Source organism: Platalea leucorodia (assembly GCF_965183815.1).
Source record: "Platalea leucorodia genome assembly, chromosome: Z".
Taxonomy (NCBI): domain Eukaryota; kingdom Metazoa; phylum Chordata; class Aves; order Pelecaniformes; family Threskiornithidae; genus Platalea; species Platalea leucorodia.
The window spans coordinates 91,674,675-91,686,635 of NC_138858.1; the positions used below are offsets into that span (position 1 = coordinate 91,674,675).

Here is an 11,961-nt window from a genome sequence, read left to right on the forward strand (position 1 = left end):
GCTGTGCATGAATGCCAACTCCTCCACGGCTTTCAAAGTGTTCATTTTTAAAATCGAAAGAGGGAAGAAGAAGAAAAAGACATGCCCAACCCTCTCAGGCATGTGTAGGAGGGCTGGGATTGATGGAAACGCCTCCTGCCAAGAGGCTGGAAAGTCCCAGCTCCCCCTCCCCACCCTTCTGTCTTCTGCAGGCACCCAAAAAACCCAAGGGTTCGTCTACCCAAGGGGCCTCGTTGCTCCCCAGTGAGGTGCTCCGGCCACGGGGACAGCGAACCTGGCCTCCCCGGAGCACCAGGTCCGTGCACCCTGCACCGCTGTGTGTTTTAAGATATCAAACCTCCCTGACACCTTTGCCATAGGCGCATATAAATACACCAGCTGCTTCCCCCCCTCTCGCTCGCACATGTTGAACGCTGTCTCTGGGATGCTGTCACTATAGTTGGCAGCTTTGCTGCTGTGACACTGCCTTTTCTCTTCTGCAGGCACATACACACAAGCGTGGTGTCAGCCTCCTGTGCCAATTATCCTGTTCCCTGCAGCGATTCCTCCCCCTCCGTGCGCATTATGCCTCTTACCCTGTAAAAATGAATGAAGCCGAAGTCATCGATCACTTTTAGCATATCAGCATCCAGGCAGCAGTTCAGACCTTGGTTCTTACTTACTTCTCTTAATCTCTCAAAAATGGATTTGGGATTAAAGCGGATATTCTGTCTTTCTGGGACTTTTCTTTGACACTGAATCAATCTGGGTCCTCAGGGCACAGAGAAAAAGAAAACAAATAAAACCGAGGGATGAGCGCAGGTTTGTGGTACCCTGTTCAGGATGCAGAGGGGCCTGCACCAGAGCAGGCGTAAAGCAGGACATAATGAAGAAGGGGAAGAACATAGGAGCCGCTCTCTAGGCCTTGAGGATGAGGCAGCGAGGATGCCCTGGCACACCGTGCCTGCACCCTCCATCACTTGACCCTCTCCCGGCAGACCCCCAGTGCTCTCCCGCTGGCGGATGATGTTTCAAGCCCCAGGATGCCTGCTTGGGAATGGGAGCCCAGCGCGGGGCAGCTGTGGAGGAGAGCTGGACCATGCAGCACCGGTGCTGCCGAACATGGAAGCTTTGAGCTGTTCCACGCGCAGCGGAGAGCAGAAACATTTCCGAGCTCATCATCCCTTGCAACCGGGATTTAGCTCATTTTGATGATGCACTAACTTCTGCCTAACTTCTTCCCCCTTCTCCCCACCTCACCCTTTAATTATCTAGATGGAAGGTGCATCTCCATTATAGCCCTGACACTGGGAGCCAAGCATTGCAGAGGCCACCAGGAGCCAGGATTTTTTTCTTTTTTTTTTTTTTTCCTCCCCATAGCAAAGAGAATTAATGCACAGCCCCGCATACCTCTGAACCATAATCACAATACTTAGCACACACATAACGCCTCTTGTCTTCTTAAGTGCTGCACAGACATTAAGCGTAATTAAGCCTCACAGCATCCCTTTTCAGGTAGGTTAAGAGGAGCACTGAAAATGGGAGAGAAATCAGGGAGCGACAGGCTGATGCAGGAGAGGTTGTGACTGCATCTCACAGCATGGAGCGCGGCTGTCAGGAGATGGGATCCACGCTGCATGGCACAAGCAGGAGGCACGGGCGCCTGTTGAAATTCATGCCTATTAGGCACCTAAAAATCTCTACAAATCCCTTTTCCTCCTCTCCTTATTTTTAGGGACTCCTGTGTTTCATAATGCTCCTGGCCGCATCTGGGTGCACCGTACCCAGCAGCTCCCGACTGGCCCCCAGGCGTGGGGCAGGATGTGCCCCGCTGGCCGGGAGCCGTGCCGCGGCCGGTGCCAGCCAGCCTGGGGGACGCAGGGTGGCTCCCAGTCATGGGAGGCTCCTGGAGCCATCCCCAAGCGCAGGAAAAAGCCCTGCACCTCCCTGCCTTCCTCATCTGCCACCGTCCTTCACATGGGGCTTCTGCGGAGGGACGGGGAGGAGCAGCCCTGGGCTGGCAGCAGGGTACCAGCCTCGGCAAGCATCCCTCTCCCTTTGCACGCACCCAAGGACCGACCGGCTCATCTGCACACGCACCCTCAGCCTGACACACACTGACCCATCCCTCGACACACACACGGGGAAACGTGCACGCCAAGGTGCACACCCCCACTTTGCACAAGCCCTTTCACATGCCAACGCCAGCTTGTATCCAAATGTGCCTGCAAGGCCTGTGTTTACGCACTCACGTCGTCAGAAACCACCCCACTCCTGCCGATGCCCAGACCACGAGCGCAGCATTGCACCTGCCTCCCAAACCGCTTTTCCTCACCCCGCTCTCTTTGCCTCCCCCAGGCTCGCAGCTCCTGGGCGCAGTGAGGTCTTTGCTATGATTGCAGCAGCGGCCATCTCTACCCGCTGCCCAGACCCCGCGCCGCACCGTTCAGCCAGGCTCCGCTCCCCCCGCTGCATGCCCCCCGCCCGGGAGCAGCATGGGCAGCGTCAGTAGCCTCATCTCCGGCCACAGCTTCCACAGCAAGCACTGCCGAGCCTCCCAGTACAAGCTCCGCAAGTCATCCCACCTGAAAAAGCTCAACAGGTACTCGGACGGGCTGCTCCGCTTTGGCTTCTCCCAGGACTCCAGCCACAAGTCCAGCTCCAAAAGCAGCAAGAATGAGGACTTCTTTTACATCAAGGTCAGCCAGAAAGCACACGGCTCCCACCGAGCGGACTATACCTCGCTTGCTGGCGGGGAGCTGGGCAGCCAAGCCGGGACAAGCAGCATGGACTTCGGGACGCCCACGCCGCAGAAGCTGATGCCCTTCCCCAGTCAGCTGGAAGCGGTTAGTAGGGGACGCGGTGGCCCCAGGAGTGGGGGGGTGTCCCACCAGACTGCATCTGCCCTTGAAGTGGGTGCAGGTCGCACCGCAGGGTTGTCCTGGTCCTGGTCCAGGAAAGGGGCAGTGGGGAGGTGCTGAGGGCACCCTGCCACCCTCTGCTTTTGGGAATTTGGATCAGCAATATGATCTGTATCCTTTCATTTCCAAACATGCCGTTTGCCTCCCAGCAGAGGCAGTTTTAGCCATCAGCATCCTCGTCGTCCCTGCCGTGGGGGTCTCATGCTTGGGGGCAAAAGGGATGGGGGAAAAGAGATGGTGTCAGTCTGTGCTGACGGGCTCTGCTCTTCTCCCCAGGGCACGGAGAAGCCGGCTGTGCGACCGACTGCCTTCAAACCTGTGCTGCCTCGGTCCAGCACCATCCTCCACTCCTCCCCGGAGAATGCGGGTCACCTCTCCCAGCAGCTGCACCCCCCGGACAAAGCCAAGGAGCAGGAGCTGAAGCCGGTGCTGTGCTCCGGGGGTCTGTCCGACTCCGGCAGGAACTCCATGTCCAGCCTCCCCACCCACAGCACCAGCAGCAGCTACCAGCTCGACCCCCTCGTCACGCCCATGGGACCCATCAGCCGCTTCGGGGGCTCAGCCCACAACATCTTGCAGTGCGCCATCATCCAGGACAGCAACATGATGAGCCTCAAGGCCATGTCCTTCTCTGACGGGGGTAACAAGATCCTCAACCCTGGCAAAGCCCCCCACCACCATGCCGCCGAGAAGACCACTTGCATCCGTTCGCCCATCTCCACGGATGAGTCCACCATCCAGGAGCTGGAGCAGAAGCTGCTAGAGAGGGAGGGGGAGCTGCAGGAGCTTCAGTCAAGCTTCGAGGAGAAGGAAGTCAGCTCCTGCCAGGCTTATGAAGAGAAGCAGCGGCGCTGCAAGGAAGAGCTGGAGGGCCTCAAGCAGAAGTGCAACAGCAAACTCAAGCAAACCTCGCAGAAAACCCAGCGGACGCAGCAGGTCCTTCACCTCCAGGTGTTCCAGCTGCAGCAGGAGAAGAAGCAGCTCCGGGAGGAGCTGGAGAACCTCATGAAAGAGCAAAACCTGCTGGAGACCAAGCTGAGGTCCTACGAGAAGGAGAAGACCAGCTTCGCCCCAGCGCTGGAGGAGACCCAGTGGGAGGTAAGTGGCACTGGAGCACCGAGCGGTATCTCGAGCTGCCAATGCTGAAAGCAAAGCATGTGCATGGAAGGTGATAGCTCCAGCACCAGCAATAAACCGTGTACCTCTTCATTTCTATACCTGCATCCAGCAGCACCACAGAGGGTTTGAGCAGAGCAGATGGTGCACGCACTAAGCCCAGGCTGTAGGAGATAGATATTAAAGCCGAGGAGAGCCCTAGTCTGTCACGTAGAGGCTGTGCAAGTTATTATTGAGTGACTCACTGCCCCTCTTAACCCCTCAGCACTTCACATCATGTAAGGAAACAACTACTGCATAAAAAAAACAGTCATTAAAATAACTTCGCATTTCCAACCTCCAGCGCAGGGTTTTTCAGGCTGCCTGCCCCAAAGGAGCAGTAAAGCTGCCTTCCCACGTGTAAATAGGAACTGCTGGGACTTGCCATGGTCATTTATTAGAGAGCAGTAAAACCTTCTACTCTCTGCTTAAGCTTAATTTTCTCACTGATTGGGTATCGCTGAACGCAGACCGTTAAACTGCTGAAAATTCAGAAGTGATCCTGCTCACCCGCCTAAATAACCTACACCGGTAGCATTTCACTGGGGCTGTACAGGGAGAAGCATAGGTGTTGCCCGGCGTGCTTCGAGGGGTGTGGTGCTCACCTTCGCTCCCTCGCATGCAAGGATTTCTCATACCACTTTCAGTATCTCTAGTTTATTTGCATTTTCAAGCAACCTTTCCAGGCTGTTCGCAAGCCCTACGGAAATTCCCACTGCAGGGTCCCAGCAAGAGCAGCTGGATGCTGAACCCCCAAAAGCTGTCTCCAGGAGCAGCTGTACCAGCCATGCTTTAGGCTCCGGCGGGATGCTCCAGTGGGATTTACATGCTTTGCTCCCAGCTGTGATTTTGCAGGGTGTAGGATGCAGTTGGGTGTCTGCTTGTGAAACAAGCTCAGCAAGTTTAACTGACCGCATGAGCCGTCAGCGGTGGTTTCGGCAAACATGTTGGATGGGGTGTGGAGACTTGAGCACTTCTCGACACCATCCTTTTCCACACCTCAGCTGAGGTGTCTCAGCTCCTTAAATCCGCATGGATGTTCACAAGCAGCCCTCCGTGTCGGCTGGGGTGTTGGTGCATGGGGAACATGGGGGCCCCTCCAGCCCCCCTGAGAGCTGGGGCATCGCCTTCTGTGCCGGGACGTCTCCCTGGATGGGGTTTCACGGTCAGGGTCTCTGCATGCCGAATGCCAGCTGTGCCCAGCATGGCTTGCATGGGGTACCGCGGGCGCTGCGGGCTTTCTCCAAGGCACAGCCCTAACTCGGGTGCTGCATCCATCCCCGCAGGTGTGCCAGAAGTCAGGGGAGATCTCCCTCCTGAAGCAGCAGCTGAAGGAGTCCCAGACGGAGCTCAACACCAAGACCACCGAGATCCTCAGCCTGAAGGCCCAGCTGAAGGAGGTAAGGGTGAAGATGGAAGGGCTGGAGATGAAGACCCAGGACCTGGAGGGCTCCCTGCGCACCAAAGCCATGGAGCTGGAGGTGTGTGAGAATGAGCTCCAGCGCAAGAAGAACGAGTCTGAGCTGCTGAGAGAGAAGGTGAACCTGCTGGAGCAGGAGATCGTGGACCTGCGGACGGAGCTTGCCGTCCTCAGGGAGCAGCTGAGCGAAGCCCGGGAGGTGGCCAGGCCCTGCGCCGTGGTGGATGATGCTCAAGCACTGCAGGGAGAGGTGGAGAGGCTGAGGGCAGAGCTGAAGGCTGAACGGGACAACAACGAGCAGATGACCTCCGGCTTCCAGCACGAGCGGCAGACGTGGAAGGAGGAGAAGGAGAAGGTGATTCACTACCAGAAGCAGCTGCAGCAGAGCTACCTGCACATGTACAAGAGGAACCAGAACCTGGAGAAGATGCTCCAGCAGCTCGCCGCAGGGGAAGATGGCAAGGAGCCCATCGAGCTGGACATACCCGGCGCCGACGTCCCCTACGAGGACATCATCGCCACCGAGATCTGAGCCAGGTCTGCCTTCTCCTCCTTGCAGCTCGGGACCGGGCGTCTCTTCCAGGCAAGAAGCGCTGCCTCGCAGCTCAGCCCGCGTCTTGTACAGTTCAGATGAGCCATGTATTTATTAGCAGAGCTGGTGGCCTGGCCAGCTCACCAGCCCTTCTCCCCTCCCCGCGTCGCACCGTGGCGATGCCCTCCACTGCCTGTCGTGTTACAGAGGTGAACAAGCAACTCGTGCCAATGGTGACGTGCCAGCAGCTCCCCCTCGCCCCCGGCTGCTGCCTCAGCAGCATCCTTTCTGCCCCCTTGTAGGACTGAGAAGCCGGTGATGGGGGCGGTCAGGGAACAGGACTTCAGCAAATAATCTCCTGTTGGGTAATGAGATGATGCAAAACTCCCAGGGATGCTCTGCTCCAGGCTCGGAGGGATCCCACGACACCACAGCCCTTTGAGAGGAATCGGCCGCAGCAGCTCCGTGCTGCTCTCACACCTCCTTAACCGTCCTCCGGTCGGTGCTGATCTCCAGGGTGCCGTAGGACCAAGGAGCCGCCTCCTGCACATCCACTTCTCCCGTCCTTCGGCTGCTGTAGTGCCTCAGGAAGGACCCTACCTGCACACACCCCACCTCGTTACAGCCAACACCCCCACCAAAATCACCTTTCACTAACGAGCACAGCCCACCCCGCACCCGTCCCGTCCCGTCCCGTCCCATCCCTTGGCCACAGCCGCACCGGCACATCCCTCCTCCCTGGACCTGCGTAGCCGTGGCGAGCCCAGTGTTCCCCGCTCCGACAGACAAGGGCTCGACGTCCCTTTTCTCCAGCTGCCCGACAGGCCACGGGATTTAAGAATTAACAGAAGTTTCCAAGCCACAGTCTGACCCGAGGAATCGAGGAATCAGTTGTGTTTGCCCCACGACCCCACGCGCCCTCACTTGCTCGCTGCGACCGTCCCTCCCGGGAACCCTGGCTGCCTTATCTCCTCCCGTGCCCTTAAGTCCACGGGATCCCATCAACAGTAGCTGGTTGGAAAAAAAAAAAAAACCAAACCAACCACTTTTATTTTGTTTTCTACCCTCGCTCTTAAAATTTCCTCCTGCTGCCGGCAAGCGGATAACAAGGCTCCACTGCACGTCACCAGCAGTGACTCTCCTGTCCCCCCGTGGCTTGGCACGGGCTGGGAGGGAATCAGCCAGCATCCAGCTTGCCAGGGTGGAGGTCTCCAGCCGGGACCACTTTGTGCTAGTGCAATGGTATTTTTACTGCAATATGTTTGTTTACCCATTAGCGAGCTGGGCACCAGCCCCGTCCCAGGGTTGCGGGGGGGTCTTGCACGATCCCACACCGCAAATTCGGCCAAGGGCTCAAAGCTGTGCGCAAGCAGCAAAATTTAGCATCCCTCACCCCGCTCCAGCCAGCCTGTAAAGGCAACACATGGAAACCAGTCTGTGCCTTCTGCACCTGCCCCCGAGCACCCCCACCACGTGCCGCCCCGCGGCATCCCAGCTGGTCCCGGCACCGGCACACAGCACAAGCCGATCCTCAGCCGTGATCCACTGGAGAAAAGCCAACTTCCAATCCCAGTTCCAGCCCTGTGGCTGTAGGTCAGGGCCACACGGGATCAGCCAGCCTTTGCCCAGACCTGCTGAAGGATGTGTTGGAGAGAAGACCAGGGGACGAAGGAGGGCGCTCGGCTCTGCTCTGGCTCACGAGGCCAGAAGGGATTTTCTGCATCATCCAAGCCATAGCCCTGCACCGAGGGCTCTGCACGCCCTCCGCACCCCGCGTCGGAGCCAGAGCACGGCGACCAGGAGCTTTCCAGTGCCAAACGCTCGCGGGGTGCCGAGGGGAGCAGAGCCCTCCCCGGCTGCCCCATCCCGCAGCCCCCGTCCCAGCAATGCCCACGCCCGCCTGCCCAGCCCTGTTCCTGCTCCTGCCGGCCTCGGTGGCATCGGCCCAGGTCCCCATCGCCCCAGCCCCGTGTCCTCCCCAGCCAGCGCTGTATGATGTGATTGCCCAGAGGCATCGACGTGCTGCCTTTGCACAACGCTGTGTGTGACCGTCCGCATCGCAGGTGTGTCGCTCCCGGTGTGAGCCACGGCCGCCCTGCCCGCTCCGCGGCTGGCCGGCCTCAGCCTGTACATATAATTATTTTTCTGCAGGTTTTTTTTGATGTTATTTCTGGTGACTGATGTAAACTACTGGTAATTTTATGTTTTTATTTATAAATAAATTTTTAAAAACATATTTAGCTTCTCTGTCTGGCTTGGCAGCGTTCGGAGGGTTTTCATTGCCAGTGAGCAGCAATGCAGGACAGTGCTTCACCGTGCCCCTCACGTCAGCCCCGCAAGCCACCAACCATTTATCGTGGCACACCAAGGTCCCCTTTGGGGACATCCTTCCACCTGGCCCTGTTTGTTTCCAGCACTGCGAGCGCTTTGCTGCGTGGGCGAGCAGCGTTATCTCCGCTGTGCAGCTGGGATAACCCATGCATGGAAAACCGGCAACCTGCCTCCGGCGAACTCGGGGGTATCGGAGAGGAGGAGATGATCTGCCTGGCCCCTCTCCCAGCCCGCACCCGACGGGCTTTGCCCTCCTGCTCTGCAGGTGAGGACGATTTTCATCCCGACCCCAGGCAGCCCAAAGCCCCCAGCCCTGGCGGTCCCCGACCCACCGTCCCCGGAGCGGGCAGGTCCACCCTCCTGGCCGGCAGAGCCGGAGAAAACAATTACAGAGGTAGAGATACAGTGGAAACGCCTCAGCAAAACCGAGGACATGTTTTGACTATTTAAGCTGTTTTCCTCCAAACCCAATCGACTCGGAGCCTATTTGCACTGCACGGATCTGGCGGTTTCACAGGTTTAAACAGCGCAGGGGGAGGTAAAGGGGGGGGCAGAAAATGGGGGGAAACACTCAAATTGCAGAAAACACTATTAATCCTGACTCATCTGGCTGTTCCCACGAGGCACTCAGCCCACCACAGCGCGGGTGGGGGGCCCAAGCCACACACAAGCTGCTCTGTGCCCCCCAAAAGGGCACCTGGCACCAGCACCCAGCTCCCGCCGATGCTTTCCAGGGAAACCTTGGCTTTGCTCACGCTGCCCGAGGCATGAGGGAAGTTTATTTTTAGAGCCTTTGAAAACTGCTGAGGAGGAAGGAGATAGAAAACCACGTGCAAGGGCTCTCTTTCTCCTGAGCGGCACCTTCTGTTACAAATCACCTTCGACCATCGCCTGCCCTGGCTGCAGGGTGCTGCCGGCTCGGCCGAGTCCTTCCCAGGCTTGTCCATGTATCTGGGTCAGGGGAGCAGCGAGGAGGAGACCCCCGAGCCGGCTGTTATCCCAGGTTATCCCAGGGGACATCCCTGTCCCACAGAGGTCACAACCAAATTGCAGATGCTGCAGCGCAGCAAAGCAGAGACTCACCGGGGCTGAGCAGGAGTCAGGGCAGGTCCGGGAGCAAGCGCAGCATCCCTCAGGGCACACAGACTGCAAGGACAGCTTCTTGGCAATGCCCAGGACACTGGGAAGCCAACTGCCCAGCCCTAGGGACCCCAGGCTGCTTCTTCCATTAAAGCAGGTGAGAGTCCCACCCCTTTTCCACCAAAACCCTAATGATGAGAAAAAGCTGTGTCCTCCCTGCAGGTAGGGCTCAGAGCATCCTCTGCCTCAGGCGGCAGAAATCAGGTAGCGGGCACCGCCTGGCCCTTGCAGGGCTGTTGCACAAACAGAAGCACAGCTCCAGCCTTAGGATGCTGTGGGATGACAAGGAAAGCTGAGCAGTGGAGGACAGCCATGGCCAGGGCAGCCCGGTCCCTGCTGCAACCCCGCTGCTTCATGCCCAAGAGGAGGCACAATACCAGGGCAAAGCCGTTCCCTCATGATACCCGAAGCTTCCTCGGTGGCAGGTTGAACATGAACGGGATGGCATCAGTCTGTGCCATGGCTCCCGGGCTGAGGAAGCGTCAGGGCATGAGGGGGACGGCTGGCTCGGGCGTTGGGGGGCAAAACTGGAGAAGCAGCCCAGCTCCTGCATCTCCCCCCCAGTCACCGGGGTTCCCTGCTTTGTGTTAGCTTTGGGTTAGCTCTGCTCCAGCTGCCCGAGCGCCAACCGTCCTCAAACAGAAGGAGTTTGAATTAGTTGTTGAACTAATCAGCAAATGCAAATAAGCTTCAAGACAGAGAAAAGCTGATTTGCATCTTCTTTTAACACCCCAGTGCCAGTGCACCAGTTTCTGGCCATGGGGGGGGGTGGGCAGAGTCAGACCTAAAATCTCAGCAGAGGCAAGACCAGGGCTGCCTTTGAAAGAGCAATTAAATCGAGCCACCTCTTGCTTGCAGGGTGATAGAGGGTCGGAGGCAAAGCTGCTTTTGATGTGCAAATAACCTGCAGCAGCCCTCCCCACCAGCCTGCTCCCCTGCCTTACATCTGCCAGTCCCAACCGAAAACCCAAGGGGCAGGGTGGGGGAACCGTGGCCAATGTTTGCTCTCCTCCCCTCCTAAATGAGCTGACAGCTGGCGTGTGCTTCTCGGAGGGACCTGACTGGCTGACACGAGTTGGCGAAGGGGGATAAGACCCCCAGGCAGTCCTCATTAGTCATTACCAAAAATAAAGAAAAAAGAAAACAGCGTGTAAATGCACTGAGGCAGCAGCTGGGAGATCAGCACGTCCCATTTAGCGTGGTACCTGCTGTCTCCACGCCATGAAATATTGCGCTGTTTGTTTAGCATCCGGCTAAGCGCCATGGCGGGAGCTGCCCGATGACGGCTCACAGCGCGGCCTGATGCCCCGCAGAGGGGCACCCCTTCCTCCCGGTCCTGAGTGCCCCTTTTCTTTCCCACCCCATTTTCCCAACGAAGGGCTACGTTCTCAGCTCAGTGCTAAAATAGCTGTGCTGCAAGCCCCAGCCTGCTCCCAGGGCCTCCGGCTGACGGGAGCTAAAGCTATTTTTGTCATTCCTCCCTTACAGGGCCCTGTGCCAGGCTCCGGCTGTTTGCTACCTGGGAGCTTCCAGGCTGTAGGACAGGCGCTGTTGCAACCCAGGGACCTGTCTGCACGCAGGGTGACAGCAATGCTCTGCCCGTGTTGGCAGATGCGTTTCCTCCAGCAGCCGGGGAGCACGAGCCAGGAGGAAGACAGAGGTTTCTGCCCTGCTGCGAGTCTCCGGCGCAGGAGGAGAGCAGGCTCAGGCGTGCCCTGCAATCCCGGCGGGAGTCGCTGCCAGCGAGGAGCAGCGGGGCACGGGCAGCGCAGCCGTTGCAGCCGGGCCGCTCGTGTGCATGAGTCCAGGGAGCAGAGGGAACGGGGTCAGAGCTGGCTGTGGCTGCCAAACCTCTGCCAGATATGTATACCTCATTAAACCAGAGGTCCTAGAGGTTTAAACAGCAAGTAAGCCTGAATTAGCTCCCCCAGATAAGAGCTGAATAGCCTCAGCAGGCTGGTTTTGTGCCTATAAGCACAACCTTGACTTTACAAAGCCAAGCAAACCAGAACCAGCCCTACCCCTGGTCCCCACAAGCACCGGTCAAAAAGTCAGTGCATTTGCAGTCAGCGGCATCCAAGCAAGCTAAGCAGCATCGCTGCGTGCGCTGCCGCTTCCAGTGGGTCTGATAACTTCTGAAGTGGTTCTTGCACTGCTATCTAAATATTTAATTGAAAAAATATTATTTCCAGGTGATACAGGACCTGAAACAGCCTTGTCCTTCTGGACTGCAGCAATACGACCGATTGGGGAGCCGACGTGAGGCAGCTCGCTCCTTGCCGGGCGCGCAGTGCCGCTGCGTGGCTGCCGCGCTCCTTCCAGCGCCGCGCTCGCCGCAGGCCAGGCGGCCTCTCCCCGCGACGCAGGCTGAGCACGCAGCTCCTGTGCGCTGCAGGCAACAGCTATTTTATCCCCGGCACAAAGCCACTCTTACTATTTATATTCATCCCAAACCTTTGTCTGGCCCAGATGAGCCACGCTAT

The 11,961-nt window shown here is 58.0% G+C and overlaps 1 protein-coding gene across 1 annotated transcript; it reads left to right on the forward strand.

Annotated features, from left to right (window-relative positions):
* Positions 1 to 2,474: 2,474 nt before the first annotated feature.
* LOC309602125 (leucine zipper putative tumor suppressor 1-like) lies at positions 2,475 to 6,007 on the forward strand (the record flags this gene model as incomplete). Its single annotated transcript, XM_082335451.1, has 3 exons — positions 2,475 to 2,825; positions 3,177 to 3,998; positions 5,342 to 6,007. 3 exons carry the CDS (start codon positions 2,475 to 2,477, stop codon positions 6,005 to 6,007), a joined length of 1,839 nt encoding a protein of 612 aa, XP_082191577.1.
* Positions 6,008 to 11,961: the final 5,954 nt, after the last annotated feature.